Source organism: Nuphar pumila, chromosome 2, assembly GCF_984573655.1.
Source record: "Nuphar pumila chromosome 2, dmNupPumi1.hap1.1, whole genome shotgun sequence".
Classification (NCBI taxonomy): Eukaryota; Viridiplantae; Streptophyta; class Magnoliopsida; order Nymphaeales; family Nymphaeaceae; genus Nuphar; species Nuphar pumila.
In genome coordinates, this window is record NC_143250.1 from 119197658 (window position 1) to 119219818 (window position 22161).

Below are 22161 nucleotides of genomic sequence, written 5' to 3' on the forward strand. Positions count from 1 at the left end.
TTCAGGTCAGTCATGGGCTTGGTGGGGTGTGGGTTTTCCAAAAACCCAAATCGGTCGATTGGCAAGGGGTTTTCCCCTTCGAGCTCTGTAATGTGGGGGTGATGTCGGCTGTTATGCAGCCCCGAAATCACACAGGATCACCTACCTCAAAAAGGGGGGGGGGGGGTCGTGAAATAAAGTGAGGGGACTTTAAATGTGACCGAATTCTTGCTTAGTCTTGTTAGGGGAGGGTGTACAGTATGACCCTTCACATTTAGTACCTCAAATTCCATTTTTGTAGTGTAAGGACAGTGGCTCTTAACGAGATTAGTAGACCGTGGATTGGTTGTGCTGATTAAGGATATGGGTTCTTAATAGTTAGGTTCAGTCAGTTGGAAGATTAGGTTAGAACAGAAGAAAGAAGAAAGCATGGGAAAAACTATGGGTTTTTAAAGAACAGTTTGATTATTTATAAGAATCTTTGATCACTGCTTCACTGAGGTGATCGGATTCGATGCCACTGGCCAAATCGAAAGAAAATTAGGTCGGTTCAGTGTGTGCTTAGGGACAAAATTAGAAAAAAAAAGAGAGAATCTGTATCATTTTTTTGCACGATTCATGATGCATTGCTTTGAGTTGGGTTCAATGAAAAATTTAAATTGCCAGCAGATCCAGTTTTTAATTATGTGATTGCATTTAGTTTTTGTTTTCTTTTATTTAGCTGAATAAGCTGGGGAAAGGTCCCATTCCTTGATTGCATTTGTTCAGTAGTCCCTTTCTTGTGAGCTATGCTGGCCTGCGTATGTGTAATTTGTGAAACAGAGCCTGCTTAATGTAGGTTGTGTGGTAGCCGAACTGCAATTGAAATACATTTAATTCTGTTAGGCATGGTGTATCTGATTATGTTTTATTTATTTTTTTTTACTGTGTATTTTGGCATTAGTCTGAGAAATACAGCATACTTATTTGAGATTATGGTTGCTGAATAGTGCCTGTTATTTTGTGAACCGAGTATGCTTAATGTAGGCTGTGTGGTGGCCGAACGGAAATGGAAATTCATGTAATTCTTTTAGGCATAGGGTACCTAATTATGTTATTATTATTGTTAGTGCTCAATATTGATGGTTTAGTCTGGAAAGTTATGCTGAACTTAGCATCGTTTAAAATCAGCCTATGTTGATTAAATTAATATGTAAACCTATGTTAAACATAACATAATTTATGTTGACTGATGCTAATGGTTTCATCCTGTAAAATATAGCATGTTTATGCTGGCCGATTGACATTACACCATTATGTAAACCCTAACTTGTCTAGGTAAATTCCGGTTAGCCTATTTTTGTCTATGTATTATGTTGGAAGATATGGCATGCTTATGATAACTCATGTTAACTATTGAAGATACTGGTAGTTACCAGGTTTGTTGGAAATTTTCATATGAAGACCCTGCATGATAATAAATTATGCTGAGCACACATAGAAGCTGTTATATATTAGATGTTGATTCAACACATAACTTGGTGTACGCTGCAATCTTTAGACATGTGTCTTACCTAATGGGCAAGACAGAGTGGACTACCCAATACGGGTTAAGTGCCTAATGAAGGTGTGTGGTCTGGTTCAAGTATATTGGTAAGGAAATTAAATAATAACTTGTGTGCTTGACTGGTTTAAAGGCACCGGAGCACTGTGGGTGGGTTATGCAATTAAAATGACAAATGACTGAGACGGTTCTATACACCTGGGTAAGATGACTAAGGTTGAGAATCCTACTACTATGATAGTAGAAAGAAGTTGGGGAAATGCCCCATACTTCGGGAAATTAACAAAATGGAAAGATTAACCCACTCAGTTTCGGGCTTACCTTGGAGAGGGTAAGTGGTACAAAACTCTGGGGACACGTGTTTTGGTTTCGAGCGTAAAGCGACTCGTTGGTCCCAGTCCTCAGAGTTGGGGGACCCAGACTACCAATTTGTCCTAGGTGGTAGTTCCTTGTTCTTCTGCAAAAGTTAGGGATGCATCCTGTTTTGGTTTGGCCTTTGGGAGGTTCTCTCGGTCACTGGCCGCTCCCTTGGGATTTCAGTCACAGTTAGAATGTTCGGGTTAATAAAACACCGTTGAATAATATACCCCCGAACATTCTCTTCTGTGATGGTTGCCTCGGGTCGTGTGTACCCTCGGGATAAGAAAAGATAAACATCAATTAGAACATGTTAGGTATCACAGTGAGTGGAGTTTTAGAGAGACATGTTTATATTTTTCCAGCATGTTCTGAGCTTGTAATAAAATGAAGTCCTGAAATGTGTAGAGAGGAGATACTCAAATTCATAGGATAATTAGCTACATGAATGTTATGCATCACTGTTGTTATTGTTGTAGAATATGCTTTAATTGCTTAATTGTTGTTTTCACATAAAAGGCTTTAATTGCTTAATTATAACTGTTGCCTCATCTGTTTGTCTGTTTAAATATATGCATGTTACTGCTTTTACATAGTCTTTTTGTGTACTTCTTAATAAGCTGAAATTCCACATCACATACTAGGTCCATGGTTTACCTGCATTAAGAATACAGTTTCTCTACTTAGACGTGGTAGTCTAATTCCTATAATTTTTATCATTTTCAGGAGAAGAGTAGTTCTATGAGCGATGCGGGATGAGGCGCTGACCAAGACCTGATCTATTTGTTCCCTGGCGGTCCTAACTGCTTTTGATTGAAATTTTGTTTTAAGACTGATGATGTGATAAACTCTATTTGAATTCTATTATTATTGAAATAAAAAAATAAATGGCGTGGTTTGCTTTTACCTTCCTGTATCGTTCTGAAATGCTTAACCCTAGAAACATTTGTTGGTTTAAAAAAAAAATCCTGGAAAATATCCGGGTTAAAATTTTGGGGCGTTACAGGTTATGAGACTCTAGATGATTTCCTAGTTTACACCTTTTTTTTGTTTAAGTTAACAAAATTTTCAAGTACACATGAAAGTTTTTGATGCCCCCCCATCTAGAATAATGTAAGCAAGATTGATCATCATGAGATTTTTCATCAAGAGACTCATTATCTCTTGATTCACTTGATTCAATAGCAATTTCAAAATCAAATTCACTAACATCTTGGTTGAACCCAAGGTCAAATAGAAAAGAGTAACCAGTTACTTCCTTAGCTTGATCTTTTCCAAAGAAATTTTCTTTTTCCAAAAAATGTAACATTCCTAGAAATATATAATTTTTCATTTTTATGATCAATGATGTGCATATGTTTTCTTTCGGCCAAACCAATTTGTTGTGGTGTATGAGAATAAGATCTTTGATAATGTGATGCCATGGAGAGTAAGATAATGTTTAAATTCACTTGAGACAAATTCTCCCCCTAATTAGTCTGAAATATAGAAATTTCATTTTCAAATCTATTTGCAACTAATTTGTGAAAATTTTGAAAATGGGAAAAGACTTATTATTTACTTAAGGAAGTATATCCAAGTATGTCTAGTAAAATTATCTACAAAAATAACATAATAAGCAAATCCACCTTAAGATAAAATGGGTGTTAGACCCCAAATATCCGAATATAATTTTGTGTTTCAGATTTGTCGGGTTTTGTACTCATGCATCTGAATATAATTTTGTGTTTCGGATTTGTCGAGTCTAGTACTCATGCATACTAAATATATACATATGTATATATGCAGCCCCGCTATATCAATTTTTCTTGTTCATGCTGCTGAAATATATATATGCATAGCAGACTGTTGATTATATGATTTTTTGCAGTGAAAAAATATATTCGTGTGTTCCAGCCTGCTGATTATTTGTTTTTCGAGGGCTGAGTTTAATTCATGTATGCAGCCGACTGTTTATATGTTTTATCATGTTTGGCTGATCCATGTACATGATTTTGAACATGTACATATATTAGACCATCCGATTTACATGAGTATACAGGTTTAGCCGACCCATGTACATGATTTTGAACATGTACATGGATCAGACCAGCTGGTTGTATACATGAGTATACAGGTCTAGCCAACCCATGTACATGATTATAATCATGTACATGGATCAAACCAGCTGACTGTATACATGTTTAGTCTAGCCGACCCATGTACATGATACTGATCATATACATGGATCAGACCAACAGCTGATATGATGTTTATACATAACCAGCCGATTGTAATGATTGGCCGACAGCCCAGCAGATTGTTATCATGTTGATTCATGTTTGGCTGACTGATCTATGTACATGGATCAGCCCAGCTATGAATATGTCAATCTATAACAGGCCGATCCATATACATGAATCTGATCATGTACATGGATCAGACCGGTTGTGATCTGTTTACTTTTTGAGTGGTCGACCCATGTACATGAATCTGACCAACATTGGTAAACTTATGCATAGTCGATTGTGTACATAAAATTGAGCAGGTACATAAATTTGATCGGCGCTAGAAAATTTCTGCATAGCCGATTTATGTACATGAATCTGATCAGAATTTGTATTTTCTGATTCAGTATATGAATCTGATCCTAAACCGATTAGTTTGCAATTGTGCATATCATATGTATGAATCTGAAATTAAGTAGATGTTTGCATGAATGTGATCATATGTTTGTTTGGTTGATTATATGCATAAAGTTTGATCATGAATGGTGTAGTCTGCAAGCTTTTATTCGCATGTGTATGTGCTTGGCTAAATGTGCATTCATTGTGTATTTTGACTATACATTGTGAACATGCTTAGAAATTATATGCGTTCATGTTCACTGAAATTTTGCAATTTGCATAAATTACCTGTTGAGATATGTTAGTGGTTACGTGTGAACCACTGCGGACCATTGTAGGACAGGAGCACGTGTTGCTTCAATATTGTTGATTTTATTTATGCATTGCAAAATACTTTCTGAAAATTATTGGGTTTTTTTCAAATTTAATTACATTGTTAAATTGTAAGGGCTAAGGCCCGAAATTGTTTTTGCATGTTTATTTGCAAAACGGTTCTTTTGTAAAGAACTTGAAACTTATTTGAAATGGTAAAAGAGACCAGAATAGTGTAATTAATTTCTTCCTTGATATCCCTTCCACGTTGTGGAAATCTTGAATGTCGGTCATAGGAGACCGTGAGGATACTAAAACTCTGTGTGCGATTGTGCCCAAGAACCCGATCTGGTAGTTCACCTCCCGGCCACGGTTTTAAGAAGCTTTCAGCAACTTTGCCTGGGGGGTGTTGACACAGATGTAGTTATTGGTATCAAGGTTTTAAAACCCGTGACTCAGAACTCGACTCGTTCTTTATTGACTCGTGACTCGGCGGGTCAACTCGGTGACTCGGACCGTGTTTTGTTAACTTTTGATTTTAAAAGAAAAACAATATATAATTTGTCTCAAACCATGTTTTTCAGTAAACATATAGTCTAAAGAGTTGACAATAAAAAATTGCAAGTTCAGAGTAGAAAAAGTACAAACTTCTTCATAACAAGGTCACATGGAAAGATCAAGTTACATGAAGAAACTTCTTCATAACAAGCATGTCTTTGGTATTCAATGAAGGCCCCATGTAACTGAGTCTAGAAACATACTTAAACTCAAGTTTCTAAATAGAATGGTTTAGGAATTTCAGCTAAACTTCTCCAGAAGACATCCTAGCTTTTGTTAGCTTTCCTTTGATCCTTTCTAGTGATCTCACCTCATTGAGAACAGCAACACATCATCTTGCATAAAAAGCCAGATTGAATTAGTTGCAACAAGGTAAAACAACAATAAGAGAATGAATCACCAGAAGAAATTCCAATTATGACCAAGGGAAATGTTGTCACATGGATACATGTACAAGCATACTGTACAAGATCAGCACAACTGGTATGATATAGGTGTTTCTGTCAAAAAATAAGGATGACAGGGTACAGATTGTTATGCACAGGTGTGATACAGACTTTGTACAAAAATGTATTTTTATATACAATGAAGGATATGATATGTGTTCATAAAACAACACTCAAAGGCACCCAACACCAGAACATGAAGTACAAGCACCGATACGTCACTTTTTTGTTAGATCTTTGAATCATTTTTTTTGCCAATATGTTTAATCAACACATAAAGATTGATAGATTATTGTATCTTTGAACTGGTTTGTCTTGTAATTTATTATTTATTATTAAACTGTTATTTTGAAATACCCAAAAAATCAAATTTCAAATATCCCAGAACTCGGCCGAGTCAGACCGAGTCAGGCCGAGTCATGGCCGAGTCAAGGCAAGCCGAGTTTACCCTGCTGGGTTGACTCGCTGGAGGGTCGAGCCGAGCCGAGTCAACCGAGTCATCGAGTTGACTCGGCGAGTTTTAAAACCATGATTGGTATAACAAGAAAGTGGCGTAAGTGGATGTTGATTTTCCTGATGTCTCGACATTAAATGTTGATTTTTAATATTCTGATTGATAATGTTGATTCTTAATATCGGTCGAGGAACAAGTATGGAACCCAGTAATAAAATACAAATTGTGTGTTAAGCTATGACTAGGAACCTAACTTGAACTTCGGGAATTATGTTTGTTTTGAGTATCTGCGGGTTTAAGGAAAAGTAAAAATTAAACTCGTGTGCATTTAATAGGGACATGCATGCAAAAGCAACTCTCATAAATAACTTAATAAGTTATTTATGCATATGCATTGAATCATGCATATTTTATTGTTCAACATTAGTTCATGCATCTTTGCATATTTGGTTTTGCATGATATTTGGTTGAATGCTTTTGTGGTAAGTTATTGCTTGTGATATTCCTCTGAAATATATGCATGAATTGATTTATGCTATTTTCTTTACTGTTTGGATTTTTAGAGGAATTTGTACGAGGACTTCAATTCTTACCCGTTTTCTTAAATTTGTTTTATAGGCACAGATGCTTAATGATGTCTTGGACTGAATAGCTGGAGGATACGAGAGTTGTGATGGTGTTTGGATTTTGACATATGGCATGAATTTGATATAGTCGATTTTTATGTTCTTAGACTTTTTGACTCATTTAATTAATGAAGTTGATTTTATTACTTCAAGTTGATTCAATGCATAGAATAGCTTGTGATTTGGTATATTAAATATGTGATGTGTCCCGAATCCTTGGGAGTTTTTCCACAAATGCTTTTAAAAAAAACTCCACTATTTTTCATGGGTCAGAGGCATTCAACGGTCTGATACAGTCAACGGTCTCCTCTCTCTCTCCCTAGCGACGACCCACCGCCTCTGGCAGGAGTGTCGACGGCGACGACTCAGCCGAGCCTCCTCATTCCTCGTCGGCTGATCCGGCGATACAGCCGACCCAGCCGAGCTCGCACCCTCCTCTTCATCAGATCGGGAGGCAACCACCTGAGCAAAGCCTCCTCCCTTCTGGCAGCACCCACCCAGTTGAGCTCTCCTTCCCTTGTGTCTGATCCGGAGACCCATCCTCTCCCTCAGCTTCACCCCACGCCATTGGCTCAGAAGAAAATAAGGGCCCTGGTAAGCAATCGGGAAATTACCAATTTGTCTAAAAGAGCAAATTCGTATACCTCAGCCTGTCGTCGGCGAGGGGGCAGAACCCCCTGCACCGCAGCCCTCTCCCTCTCGTCGCCTTTCCCGACCCGCCGCCACCGGCGAGCACAGCCACCGGCGACAGCACCACCGCCCCCGACCAGCCCTTTTCCCCCCTGTTCCACCTCCTTTCTCCTCCCATGCTCGCCTCTCTCCGACCTCGCTCTCCGGCAGCCCGCAGGCCGATGGCCTCCGTTTCCCGGCAACCCCGACTATCGCTCGCCTCCTTCCCTCGTCTTCTTTTGTTCGCTGAAGCCCCCCCCCCACACACACACACACACATGTCGGCACCCTCACCAGACGCCTGCCGACACCCCTTTCTCCGGCCACCTCTCCTCCTGCGGGCGACCCCCGAACCCTCTCCCTGTCCCACGACGCCACCACTGACCCACCTGTTGCCTGAATCAGTCGGCTTCACCCCGATCCTCACTCCAGACCCCCAGCCCCGACCCTCTTTTCGCCTCTCTTCTCGACACTGGCGACACACTGTCGGCATCCACCCCGCCTCAGCGGAGGTCACCTGACGCCAAAACCCCTGTGCGCCATCTTCCGCTGGCGATACCCTCCGCGTCCGGCCCTCGCAGAGCAGGGACACAATCTGAAACCTCGACTACCGGATACTCTCTCTCTTTGGGTCGCCGGAGGCAGACGAAGCTCATCGGTGCCTTCCCCCAACCCTCAAACTGCTCTCTCTCTCTCTCTCTCTCTCTCTCTCTCTCTCTCTCTCTCTCTCTCTCTCTCTCACTTACAGGAAGCTCGTCGGAACCTAAGTCGCCGGAGGTAGACGAAGCTCCTACCGCACATCTATCTCCCTCTCTCTCTCAGCGACAGGGAGGGGGTTTTCACGCTTTGGGAGATCCGACACGGGCGACGGAGGAAGCCCCCCTCGATGAGCGACGATTCAAGGTATTTTTTATGTACTTCTGCAAAATTCTCCTTTTGTTGGCGTTTTCATGTCGTTTCTTTTCAAAAAAAAACTTGCTTTTTATACATTTTTAGGTCGTGTTTTTTTTATCCTGTGCATAATTGTTTAGTTATACATTGCCTGTCCCAAGCCCGGATAACGGAGGAGGGTTGCGGTAGGCCAGTGACAGCCAGCGTAAAAACGTAGTCATATCCTATGAATATGAACCAATATGCGAATTTCGTTGGGGCGTTCCCTACTAAGCGACGCTCTGTACTCTATAGGCCCGAAGGCAGTGATAAGGGGGCAAGGGTAGCTAGGACATTGCCCAGAAGCGACGCGTCAAACCGACGCCCGGGGGTGGGGTCAAATAGGCAAGGGTTCCCGCACTTTGTTGGACGGGTGAGGGTAAAAAAGGTAGTTCAAGACCATACAATTAGGTTAGCCACTTGGAACATAAGGTCTTTAATTGGTAAGTTTAATTGGTAAGTTGGTAGAGTTAGTAGATGTTATGTGTAGGAGAAAGATTGATATTTTATGTTTACAAGAGACCAAATGGGTAGGTGGGAAAGCAAAAGTGATACAACCTTGGGGATATAAGATTTGGTATACAGGAATATATAGGAATAGGAATGGAGTTGTGATTGTTATTAGGCGTGAGTTTATAGATAATGTAGTTGAGGTCCGTAGGAAGGGGGATAGAATTATACTTATTAGATTAGTAGTAGGTACAAATATTATTAATTTTATTAGTGTTTATGCACCTCAAGTCGGTTTAGACGATTCCATTAAGCGGCAATTTTGGGAAGATTTAGACGTAGTACAAGGGATATCTCATGGAGAAAAGATTTCCATCGACGGAGACCTTAATAGACATGTAGGCATTAGTAGGGATGGATTTGAGAGTATCCATGGAGGCTATGGTATAGGAAAAAGAAACGAAAGTAGAGAAAGGATTTTAGATTTTGGTTTGTCCTATGATTTGATCTTAGCCAACACGTGGTTTAGGAAAAGGAAGTCTCACCTAGTAACATTTAAAAGTGTGGTTAATAAGAGTCAGATAGATTTTTTCCTATTCAGAAAGAGAGATAGGGGTTGTTGCATCAATTGTAAGGTTATACCGGGAGAAAGTGTAGCTACACAGCATAGAGTCTTAATTTTAGATCTTAAAATTAGATAATGCCACAAAAGGGATAAACATAGGATAGATCCTAGAATTAAGTGGTGGGCACTGAAAGGAGCTAAACAAGGAATGTTTGTAGAATAGGTATCTAAGGACGCTAATTTGTGTCTCGAGGAGAATGCAAAATCAATGTGGAATAAGATAACGGGTTGCATGCGAAAGATGGCGAAGGAGGTTTTGGGTGAGTCTAAAAGTGGTGCACCGCTAGGTAAGGATACATCATGGTGAAACGAAGATGTCAAATTAGCTATTAAGGTTAAAAGAGAGTGTCATAGAAATCTAAGTAAGAGTCGGGGTAATGAGAATTTGGAGAAGTATATGGTAGCAAAGAAGGAAGCTAAAAAAGTAGTTCAGCACGCGAGGGATAAGGTATATAAGGAGGTCTATGACAAGTTGGATACCAAGGAGGGCGAAAAGGATATTTATAGGCTTGCAAAGATGAGAGATATGAAATCGAGGGATTTGGGTATGGTTAGATGTATCAAAGATGAAGCGCAAAGGGTTTTAGTTAAAGATGAGGAGATTAAGGAGAGATGGAAAGATTATTTTGATAAGCTATTTAATGGAAGTCATGCCCAGGATCTTGGAGACTTCTCCATTCCTTTTCATGAGATGAATCGTGACTTAGTACGCAAGATTCAAAAGAAAGAAATTGCAGAGGCTTTGAAGAATATGAAATCCAGAAAGGCAGTTGGCCCGGATGGTATACCTATCGAGGCTTGGAAATGCTTGGGTGAGAAAGGTTTAGTATGGTTGGCAAATCTTTTTAACAAGATTTGGCGGACAAATAAGATGCCTAATGAGTGGCGGAAGAGTACCTTGGTGCCTCTCTATAAGAATAAGGGTGATATACAAGATTGCACAAACTATCGTGGTATAAAACTCATGAGTCATACTATGAAACTTTGGGAGAGGGTGATTGAGTATAGGTTGAGGAAGGTTGCCATGATATCGGAGAATCAATTTGGTTTTATGCCTGAAAGATCAACTATGGAAGTTATACATCTTCTTAGACAACTTATTGAGAGATATAGAGAGGCGAACAAAGATTTGCATATGGTTTTTATTGATTTAGAGAAGGCATACGATAGAGTACCTAGGGATGTTCTCTGGTGGACAATGATGAAGAAAGGTATTTCTCTCAAGTACATTAGTATAATTAAAGATATGTACGAAGGAGTAGTAACCAATGTCCGCACTTGTGGAGGGGTGACAAACAATTTTCCTATAACGGTTGGGTTACATCAAGGATCTGCATTAAGCCCTTTCCTTTTTGCTATAGTGATAGATGAACTTACGAGATCAATTCAAAAGAATGTGTCGTGGTGTATGTTGTTTGTTGATGATATTGTTTTGATTGATGAGTCTAGAGTTGGGGTTAATGCTAAGTTAGAATTATGGAGACAGACTTTGGAAGCAAGAGGTTTTACGTTGAGTAAGAGTAAGACAGAATATATGGAATGTCAGTTTAGTAAGCAACGAAGTAGTGATGAGAGTGTAGTGAAGCTTGGTGAGCAAGAAATAGCGGTGGATGACTGTTTCAAATATTTGGGATCTATCATTCAAAAGAATGGAGAAATTGATGGAGATGTAAATCATAGGATTAAGGTTGGGTGGATGAAATGGAAAAGTGCAACTGGAGTGTTGTGCGATCGTAGAATGCCATTGCGGTTGAAGGCAAAGTTTTATAGGACGACAATTAGACCCGCTTTACTATATGGAACGGAATGTTGGGCTGCCAAGAGACATCATTTTCAAAAAATGAGTGTAACTGAGATGTGTATGCTCCGATGGATGTGTGGAAATACACTAAAAGATAAGATTCAGAACGAGGAAATACGTAAGAAGGTAGGCGTTGCGTCCATTGAAAATAAGATGAGTAAGAATCGTTTACGATGGTTTGGGCATATTCGGCAAAGGCTTAATGATGCTCCGGTTAGAAGGATGGAGAAATGGGAAAATATATTAGATAAAAGAGGTCGGGGTAGGCCTAAGAAGACTTGGATGGAGATGATAAGAAAGGATATGAATGCTTTGAACCTCACCGAGGACATGACATTGGATAGAAATGATTGGAGGAGAAGGATTCATGTGGAGGACCCACAATTGTTTGGGATGAAGGCGTTGTTGTTGTTGTAGTACTAGGAGTTTGACACATCAAAAGTTGAATACAGATTTGACTTGGAGTGGTAATAATCACACCTTAACATATATTCATGAATTACTTTAGGAAACATAAGTAGAAAAAACCAACAAAAAGAAAACACACAAAGAAGCTGCATCTAGAAATAATGGAGCTGTTTTCCTTTTTGAAAGGAAAGATTCCATTAATAGAAGAGTAACGAGGAGCACGTTAACAAAAGTTCAGAAGAACTACAAGGAAGAAACAATAAGATAAAGGCAAAAACAGTTATAATTAAAAAGCACATGACCCATGTCTCATTTTTACGGCCCAAGCAATATCCAATTCCCCCCATTTGTCTCTCACAAATAATAGCATAGAACTATAAGATCTTTTGGATGATTATTAAAATATGTTCTCTTTTATTTTTCAAAGATTCTTCTGGTTCTTTGCTACTAAATGGACAACCAAGCAACTAAAAGCCGTCATTTCCAAACATTCGGTGCTTGCCTTTCTTTATTTCCAAAGGAACCATAAGGGTACACATAAGGGGAACACTTTTCTAGTAGTCATACCAGTCAGGTAGTTTCCTCCACAATCTGCAAAACCACCTATTCACATTTCACCTATGTCACATGGGTAGGGGTTCGGTGGTATGACACGGCAATTTCAAAAAATGAGAGTACGAACACATGGCTATATGTGTGTGTGTGTGTGTATATATATATATATATAGAGAGAGAGAGAGAGCTTGGGTGTGGATCTACATTAGGGTCCATATCAAAAATTAAAAAAATGTTTGTAAGGGGGTGACTATAATTTTTTAAAAGAGGGAGGGAAGGTCCATATGAGAAATAAATAAAAAAAGTTTACAAGGGAGGGGGTAACTATAATTTTTTGAAAGAAGGGGGAGGGGGATGGTTTTTTTAATAAAAAAAGTAGGTCTCTCTCTCTCTCTCTCTCTCTCTCTCTCTCTCTCTCTCTCTATATATATATATATATATATATATATATATATATATATATATATCGTCTTCTTCTTCCTTTTCCTTTTCCTCCTCCTCCTCTGGTCTTCTTCTTTTTCCTTCTCCTTCTCCTTCTCTTCCTCTTTTGTCTTCCTCTTCCTCTTCCTCTTCCTCTTTCTCTTATTCCCTCTCCTTCTCTTCCACTTCATCTTTCTTCTTCTTCTTCCTTCTCTTCCTCTTCCGCTTTTGTCTTCTTCTTCACTCTCCTCTTCTTTCTTTTCTTTTTGTCTTCTTCTTCCTCCTCTTTTTTTCTTCTTCTTCTTCCTCCTCCTCTTCCTCTTTCTTCTTCTTCCTCCTTTTTCTTCTTCCTCCCTGCCTTTCACCGACATCAAACATAAAAAAATTGGTTTAGGTTAGGGTTGGACTCAACCCGACCCGGACCAGCACATACCCGTGTCGGCCGTGTTGACACAAGTACGGCTCTTCAATAGTCGTGTCTATGTGACATAGCATTTCACACTAAATAAACTCTTCTGTTTCAGGAAATAAGTCAAGGAACGTAAACAAACTAGAGCAATGTCTTGTTGTGTCTCTTCATCCGTGTCGAATCAAGTAGAAGATAACCAATAAACATTCTTATAGTCTTCTGCCAAACCCTTTTTATGACTATATAAACTTTTGATAAGACAAAAGTTTATTAATAAAATCACATATACATTTTGTTCAACCGATTTGTTGGCTTCAAACCTTTATCAGGGACTCATTATGTGTTGTCTTGATCCCTTTAGAAGCTTATGTGTTTGGGAGCTCGCACACACGTGCATCCTGGTCAATACCAATTCTCTTAGACTGCGATCTATGCAGATAACCTTCACATAAAATTTCGCAGACGAAATTCTTTTAAGGAGGGTAGAATGTAAAGCCTATAAAAAAAATTTGTGGCGGATACGTGCCAGGCACGTGTCAGACACGTTCCGAGGTTAGTCCGTCGTGACAGACTCGAATATGAGTTCGGACCCAAGCCCGACTCGGCCTCTCGAACCTTCGAGAGCCAGTGTCTTTAAAAGATGCAGGCTGAAAGGGGCGAGGGGTAAAACCCTCGCCTCTCTCTCTCTCTCTCTCTCTCTCTCTCTCTCTCTCTCTCTCTCTCTCCGGCCCCTTTTCCTTGCAGACGCCGGCAGCTCCGGCCGTCGACGACCCTCCACCTTCGTCGCCTCTTCTCCTGTTCGGCCGCCACTGCCGTTGTTCTCCTCCCTTTCGCCTCCCGTCTCTCGCTCTCATTTTCGCCGGCAACCCACACCGGCGACCATCGATCGTCAGTGACATCTTGTCAGCGACCTTCCCTAACATCGCCGCTCCCCTCTCTCTGTGTCTGTCGGCATCCACCTCGGCGACCACCCGTGACCGGCGGCAGGAAGACGCCGATGACAACGTCGTCGTCCCCCTTCTTCCTCTTCTTCTCTTTATTTTCCTCTATCTCTTTCGTTGTACCCTCCGATTGTGTGAAGCCCGTTCTTTTGGTTTTCGCCGGCAGCCACTCTGCCATTGCTCCAGCACCCCCCCCCATCTCTCTCGTCTTCCTCGAGCTCATTGGAGCATGTGCCGGCTACCTCCACCCACGGCAACCTTTGTCAGAACTCTGGTGAGCTACCCCTGTCACTGCCTCTTCCTCTCGCCGCCTTTTCGTTTTGTTGTCGTTGCCTGCAAGCACAATCGACGGCGACCTCCGTAAGCCCCCGATCGTCGTCAACGGCGATCGTCCGACCATCGTTGCCTCGCCATCGGTAGCCCATCGAAGGAGCTCCGGATGCCATCACCTTCGCCTGTGTCATCCCCGGACTCCGTCGCCGCGGTCTTCCTAGGTAAACCCCTTTCTCTTTTTTTCCTGTTTGTTGTCGATGGACCAGAGCCACCATCGTGGGTGGCTCTGAGTCTACCAGGAGGGTGGTGTCGAGCACCCCTTATTGTCTGTCTTCATCCTCTTCATCCTTTTTTCCGCAGGCGGCAAGGTTGCCGCCTGCGTCGAATCGACAGGGGCCAAACCCCGGCCACCTGTCTTCTCTTCAAAGGGACGATAGGGGCGAGGCCCTGTCGTCAGCTAGCTTCAGCAGGTCGGCAGGGGCCAAGCCCCTGCCACCCACTCTCCTTTTCGGCAGGCGGCAGGGCTGCCACCTGCATCGCCTCCTCTCTGGCAGAGGGCTCCCGGGGGAGGGCTCCCAGGTGGCCCCTGTGCCTTGGTCGGCAAGGTGGTAGGGCCCCCTGCCTACCTCTTGTTCAGGCAGGTCGGCAGGGGCCGAACCCCTGTCACCTCCTTTCTTCTGGTTCTTGGTAGGATGGCAAGGGTCGAGCCCCTGTCACCTCCCTAAGTTCGGGAACGACGGCAGGGGTCAAGCCCTGTCGTCGTCTCCCTCTCTTTTTTTCGTTGGGTCGGCAGGGGTCGAGCCCCCGCCACCTCCCTATGTTCGTATGGGTTGCCAGGGGCCAGCCCCTGTCGTCTCCCTGCGTTCTGGTTGGCGGGGAGTGGTTGAGCCCTCCCAGTTACCCCCTTCTCTCTCTCTCTACTTTTGTCGGGCAAACAGGGGCCTGACCCCTGTCTCTGCTCCTTTCCAGCAGGCAGGGGGCAGGGCCCCTACCTCTGTGTTCTTCCTGTCAGACAGGTAGGGGGCAGAGCCCCCTTCCTCCATGTGGTTCTGGCGGGTTGGTAGGGGCCAAGCTCCCTACCGCCTGTTCTTGCTGGCAAGCCGGCAAGTGTCGAGCCCCTGTCGTCTTCTGCCTTTCTCGGCAGGTCAGTAGGAGCGGAACCCCCTTGCCCTTGCCACTCCCTGTCTCTGCTCGTCTGGCATGGGAAGTCTCTGCCGCTGCTTGTTGTCGGTGGACAACAAGGCCCTGTCAGGGGGCCTTTGTTGTTCAAGCAGGTAGGGAACCCAGGACACCCTACCCTACTGCCTTTGTTGTCCTTCTGCAGGGAGCTGAGCTCTCTGATCGGGGTCCGGTACTGCTGCAAGTCTTACCGGACCCGCTTCTCGTTTGTATTTTGGCATGCTAACGCTTTTACGCTCGCAGGTTAAATGATGGAGTCGGCTCGCTCTTCGTAGCTTGAACCCATGCTTACCTACGCTTGCAAGCGTATGCTGCACCGCAACCCCTCAAGGTAGGGGATTCTTGCGTAAAAAGACAATGAACAGATAAATGCTAAAATAAGAAAAGATAACTAAAAATAAAAAAGGACGATGATATATGTATACGTATAAAATATATATGTATGTCTTTTAACTCAATGATGCTGTTTCGCAATCCTTGTCCTCTTTACTTTTCTTGCACTTTTCTTTTCTATTGTCGACGCTCTATATGTGCCCAGGCTTTTAATTCATGTCTTTACATTTCATGTCTTTTAATTCAAGGACGCGGTTTCGCGATCCTTGTCATCTTTATCTTTCTGCACTTTACTTTGCAGTTGCCCCACGCTTTATGCGTCATAGCTTTTTACTTGTCTTTATTTTGCCGTTGCGCTTTATGTGCCTAGGCTTCTGTTTCGCATTTACTTTCTGCACTTTCCTTTTTGTTGCCCCGCGCTTTATGCGCGGGGGTTTTTCTTCTGTTCTCTCTGCTTTTTAGGTTGTTGATGTTCTTTTGCCTTGAGTATTAATTGCTTGCATGTTTGTTTAGTCGAGGTACGTTTCATACCTCGTGCACTGCCTTGTAAGTACGTGATTGATTTGGTCGAGGTATGGTTTTGTATCTCGTGCATTCCTTTAAGTGCTCACGTATTTGTTTGGTTGATTAGTTGAGGTACGGTTTTGCACTTTGTGCACTGCTTAAGAGGTTTTGCGCTCGACACGCAGTTTCGCACTTTGTGGATCGATCGTACTCTATAGTCACACTGTAACGTGCACAGGCTTGCTCTTTGTTGGCTTGCACTCACTGGCTTCGAGCGTATTTCAACTTGTTCATTTGTCTTAAAAGACACGATGCACGCTTATGCACTTGGTTCTCCAAAGGATGACTTTTAAAGCACCAACCTATTTCGAAACGTATAGTTTTGTAAAGCATATTTCGAAAGCCTTTTGCAAGATAGCGATTGGATCTTCCAAATCGATGCATTTGGGAGAAGTGTTTTACAACTTCAATTCGTGTATCTGATACAACTCGGATAGCCCTGTTTAAGGGCATGTGCATGGGAAGGTTCTACTGAGGAACATGCGCTATTGCTAGACGAGTGTTGCATCACCCTTGATGCGAGACCAAGTTATTGGGTTTTCTAGCCAAGCTAAGATAGTTGGTGCTTTACCTTCCTTCGCGAGATTATTGTTGATGGATTTCTCCTAAGAAATTCATGCCCCTCTCTTCGTAGTAGTACTCTTAGTCATGTATGATACATTTGAACTACAAAAAGCAGGATGAGAGGTCTATAGAAACCTCGAGGCGTGTTTTGTCACTTTCTGTTAATCATATTATATCGACGTTCGCCTAACAAGCAAGAGGCTCGTGACGGTCTAAAGAACCTGAGCATAATAAGTTTGAACTTGAATGGTTACACCATATCTTATCGGCAAAGCATTGTTGTGGGGATTTCCTTTTGAAAAATCCATGCCCCTCTCATCGTAGTTGTACTTTTGAACAGGTACATTGCGTACTATGATGAGTAGGATGAGAGGTTTGTGTTTACCTCGAACGTGCAATGGCACGTGTTTCAGATCACAGAATGGTGATGTTGATACCCTCATTATAAGTTGATCCCTCTCATCGCGGTTGTACTTTTGAACAGGTACCTTGCGTACTGCAGTGAGTAGGATGAGGTGTGTGGCTGCCTCGAACGTGCATTGGCACGTATAATTCACTAAATGATGACTATGAGCCTTCATAGGCAAGATGCTCGAGTGGGCATAATGGTCCCGAGCATGTAGAATGAGGCAGCGGTTAAGAAACCTCCGTCGTCCCGTTCGAAATGGTTCATCAAGAGAGAGGATGAATGGTACAAAACTCTGATGGACAAGCCATTAATGGCTAGTTCAGGCAAATGACTCAGCTTCCTCAGTCATCAGAGTTAGGAAAAATGCTACAAAGATAGCCTTCAGGCCACTTCTGCAGAAGTTTGGATGCATCCACGGGCCACGAATGCCTTTGGGGATTTACTCTCTTCGTCACTGGTTGTCCCCTTAAGAGCAGACTCAGTCAGTTATTCGGGGTATCATAAAATACATAGCATAATAGACCATCGAATAGATCTTGGTTGCTTCTACGTTTAGTGCCTTGTGTGTACCACAACGGCCAGTTAATAATCAGAACATACGTAAACTATTCACATTGTAGAGATGTGTATGTTGTGTTGTAAAGTGCTTGTTTGCTTTGTAGTTCAGTGTATACTACTCGTTGAACTATGCGCGCCTGGTGTAGCGTTGATCTAATTAGTTAAGTTGTTTATACAGTTTCTTGATAGTAATAACTAGCTGCTTGTACTAGTTAAATGCTTATGATAGCATTACGCTAGTTGCAATATATTAGCATGTGACTTGCTTTACTATCGATGGAATTGTTCGTACTTGTTGTAATATAGCACTTGTTGGCTTGCGTCTCTTATGACGAATGTGACGGCTTACAGCTCGTAATCTCTATTGTTTATATGATAAATGTAATTGCTCACAACTCGTAATCTACGAACTATCTACAACTAGAACTAATGTAGTTGCTTGTCTTATTAGTTGCCTACACTTTGCGGTTAATAATGGTTGTCGTGTGATTGCTTAATCACGTGTAGCTTATAAACTGTTTGTTGTGCAATAGCTTGCACTTTATGATCACTGTAGTTACTCGTCGGTGGACTGGAGAATTCAATGGTTATTGTATGCATTGTAAACTTTGTTATGATTATCTATCTTATTCTGTTACTCGACTTACAATGCGTGTCTGCTTGGTGGAGTTAGTTACTCCCTACCTGTAGAGTTAGTCAGACTGCTACAGTTGCTTACTTTGTTTGTTTAGCACATTTGTCTGTTGCTACTTTGCTTTACTGGAGTTTTGTTTGTCATACTCGACAGCATGTATGGATAGCTCTGCTAGAGTTGTTTTGCCTGTTTAGTAGAACAATTATCTTGCTTATTGCAGTCTTTGTTCCTCCTTGTCTTTTGCACTCCTAATAGTTTTTCACGAAACTGACCTATTTCATGGGCAGGTGGTGGACAGGTTGAGACAGCTTGCGGTGGCACGATGATTTGATGAGTTGTAGGTGAGACCATTTCCTTGACGTTACGCTCCTTAAGATACTTTGGTAAATATGATATAAAGTTTCTTTGAAAGCTCTTTTTAATTAAACTTTGAATTATTAAAACTGTGTTACCAAAACTTCGTTCTTTTTTTATTTCTATAAATATATTTGAGTTGCAAATCGGTTTGTAAATGGAAGTTTGCGTTGTAATACGCCCAAAGTCTAAGGACTCGCTATTTTAAACATGATTTTTCGTTGAACTCCTATTTCAAACTCTGATGAATAATCGATTTCAAAGCTTTCAACATTTTTCATAAAAGGTTTCAAGTCCACGATTTTGGGGCGTTACAAGATCAGTCACGCAAAAGTCACTGCTATAAGATTAGGATTAGGGCCTAAAATAGTTATGTTAGGATAAGGCACAGCTAATGGCTAAATAAGAGATAAATACCATAGCTCAGTGTAAAAGATGGCTGAATCTAAACAACATCTTCTGAACCATCAACATTTTAATGTTGAGTTCTAAGTTCCAATCAATCCTCAATTTCACACTTCATCAAGCATCTTTACAATGTAATGTCCCAAACAATTCCAACAGTCAGCTACCAATAAAGTTTTACTTTTTGCTAGCTTGAAAATATTTGTTGTGTGCATCTTGAATTTTGGACCCACTCCAACCCATGACCCAATCCAAAATATTTTGGTGACCATACAGTGGGGATTTTAAATTGGGGTTTGTGGTGGTAGCGGAGAGATAGGTTAATTAAGCCCGAGACTAGAACCCACCGCAAACCCCTCCGGGGGTGCAAAGGCGGAGCCCCCACAGTATGAACCTGTCCAGTTTTTAATTTTCCCTTTTGTACCGGCTAGGGTTTTATGCCCTTTGTAATATATATAGCTACCACCTTTTGAGAGTTGGGTCCGAGAGTTTCAGGAGTATTGGGGGTTAGGGTTTTGAGAGCTCTTTATCTCGCCTCTGTATTTCCTTACATCTTGCTAGTGGTTTTGTTCCTCCTTTCGCCCGTGGATATAGGCCTGAGTGCCGAAAGCATAAATCTTGTGTCTTCTCTTATTTTCTTTCTTCTCTTTATCTTGTGGTTTGTTTTGCATTTGATTGTGATTTGCATAACAATATTTTTTATATCTAGTTTTCAAGGACCCAATCTCTAAACATCCAGCCAGACAGAACAAAACTTATAGTTCTTTATTTAATCTTCTTTTTTTATTTATTTCCAAATCTTTTTCATGCATCCTACAGTCTGATATATCATGATACCAAAGACCCGCATCTTAAACACTTCCCACATGAGGAACGATACACTCGTATATTTACGACCATAACGGAATAAGTGAGTACTCTCAACTAAAAATCATCACTTCGATATACAAAATGTGGTAACCAGAAAATGTTAAGCAGATTCCAACCAATGGGATAATCATACTGTACATATAAAAAGCACCACCAGCCACATGAGCAGCATCCACAGTGCACACAGCAGGCATAATAATGCATCAATGCATGTTTGACATTTTAAAATTTACAACAGAAAAAGAAAGGAAAAAAAGGGTCAAGTGAACATATTCATACCATCAACACTTCCAGTTATGAAAAAATCAGCTGCAGAAACAGCAATATGCGTCACCACATCTCGATGCATATAACTTTTCTCATACCTACAGAAACATGACGCCCCGAGAAGTTAAAATCGTGTGATTTCAGTAGTGCATCTTTCCATCCAAAATGCTCAAAAATCTAAATCTCAACTCTTCGTTTACTTAGAGCAAAACCCTAGAAATCTCGGATCAACACACTTGAGAGAGAAATGTAAATCCAGGGAAACAGAAACCCCAGCCACTCAGAGAGAGAGAGAGAGAGTACATGTTGGCGGAGGGAAGAGAATCGAGGAAGGCCTGTTCGAACTGGAGGGGACGTTTGGGACGGGTGCGAGCGGCCGGGCCCGGCCCGATCATCGCCTCCTCGCCGTCGTCCGCCGCTTCCGGCGACTCCCTCCCGTATCTGCCGTCTTCCATGGGTTAGGATTTCTGGGGAAGCGATTGCCTTTGGAAATCGAGAGGGAAATTGAGACACAGAGGGTTTCTTCTTGCTTTGCTTCCCGCGGTGTTTTTCGTCAGAATAGTTTCCGAGTCGGCCGAGCCTTTCAAGATTCGTTCGGGTGGGACGCCATACCGACTATCTCTTTCTCGTTTCTCCGCCTTTTTTATTTATTTTTTCTTAATTTTCAAAAAACACGCTGAAAGATTGGCAATAATCGAAAACACGCTTAAGTTTTGTATATTGTTAAGAGGGTTAATGTTTCCTACCTCACGGGTTGGGAACTCCTTAATCAAAAAATGTAATTTTTTTTTTTACGTCTTTACATCTGACCCTTCAGTAAGTTCAGTAGAAGCTGACCTTTGGATCATATTTTTCTAACATATATGTATGATTTTACTACCAAATTTTCAAACCTCAACAAATAAACATATTTTAAAGTTGAGAAACTGTGATCCATTAGTCCATTCCTACTATTTTGACTATGATGAAGACATGACGAGGTTAGATTTGATCCTTATCCTCAACGGTAGCAAATGCTTTCTCTTTTTTAAAACACACCTAAACTTAGGTTAATAGCACGTTTTGGTCAAATTTAACAAGTGTGCTCATTAAGCCCAATTCAGTTAATAGGATAAAGTTATTGATTTACGTTTAGAATAATATTTTTACTTTTAAAAATTAACAAAAACACACTTAAAGTTTTTGCAATAATAAATTTTACTGCTAAGTTTTGTTAATTGCAACATACATTTAATAGCAACTTTGATGAAACCTAGTTTTTTTAATTTACCATGAAAAAGTTTAGGTGTTTTTTAATATTATAACAAACTTGTGTGTGTTTTTATTATCACCCAAACTTTAGGTGCGATTTTGAATTTCTCTATTTTCTTTCTTAAATGAGATTACAAAACTAAAGACTTTGCATGACGTAACTTTTATTAACATCAACTCTAATAAAAGTAGAAATTGCTTCTCAATATTTTCCAACACTCGTTCGCACATCTTCTTACGTAGCATGGCAGTGGATGGGGGCGGGGGACAAGGTCTCCACCCGGGCTCAGTCTCAAAATCTTGCCCTCCAACCCTGCGCGGGTTTTGATTTTAACCTCCATCCCTACTTCGTTCATCTCCTCCATCCTCGATCTAAACCGGACAAGGCGGAGCAGGACCTTATTTTCCATC

The 22161-nt window shown here is 41.3% G+C and overlaps 1 protein-coding gene across 2 annotated transcripts in view; it reads right to left on the bottom strand.

Moving 5' to 3' along the window:
- Window positions 1–21080, bottom strand: part of LOC149846914 (peptidyl-prolyl cis-trans isomerase CYP71-like) — a 49520-nt gene extending 28440 nt beyond the window's left edge. Inside the window, exons 1-2 of one of the 2 annotated variants that reach the window (XM_089996656.1) lie at window positions 20803–21080; window positions 20512–20597 (exon numbers count right to left, since the gene is read on the bottom strand). In XM_089996656.1, coding sequence (XP_089852782.1) covers window positions 20512–20597; window positions 20803–20954 — 238 coding nt within the window. In that variant the 5' untranslated portion in view covers window positions 20955–21080. The remainder of the gene's footprint in view (window positions 1–20511; window positions 20598–20802) is intronic. The other variant, XM_089996657.1, reaches the window with a different exon arrangement.
- Window positions 21081–22161: the final 1081 nt, after the last annotated feature.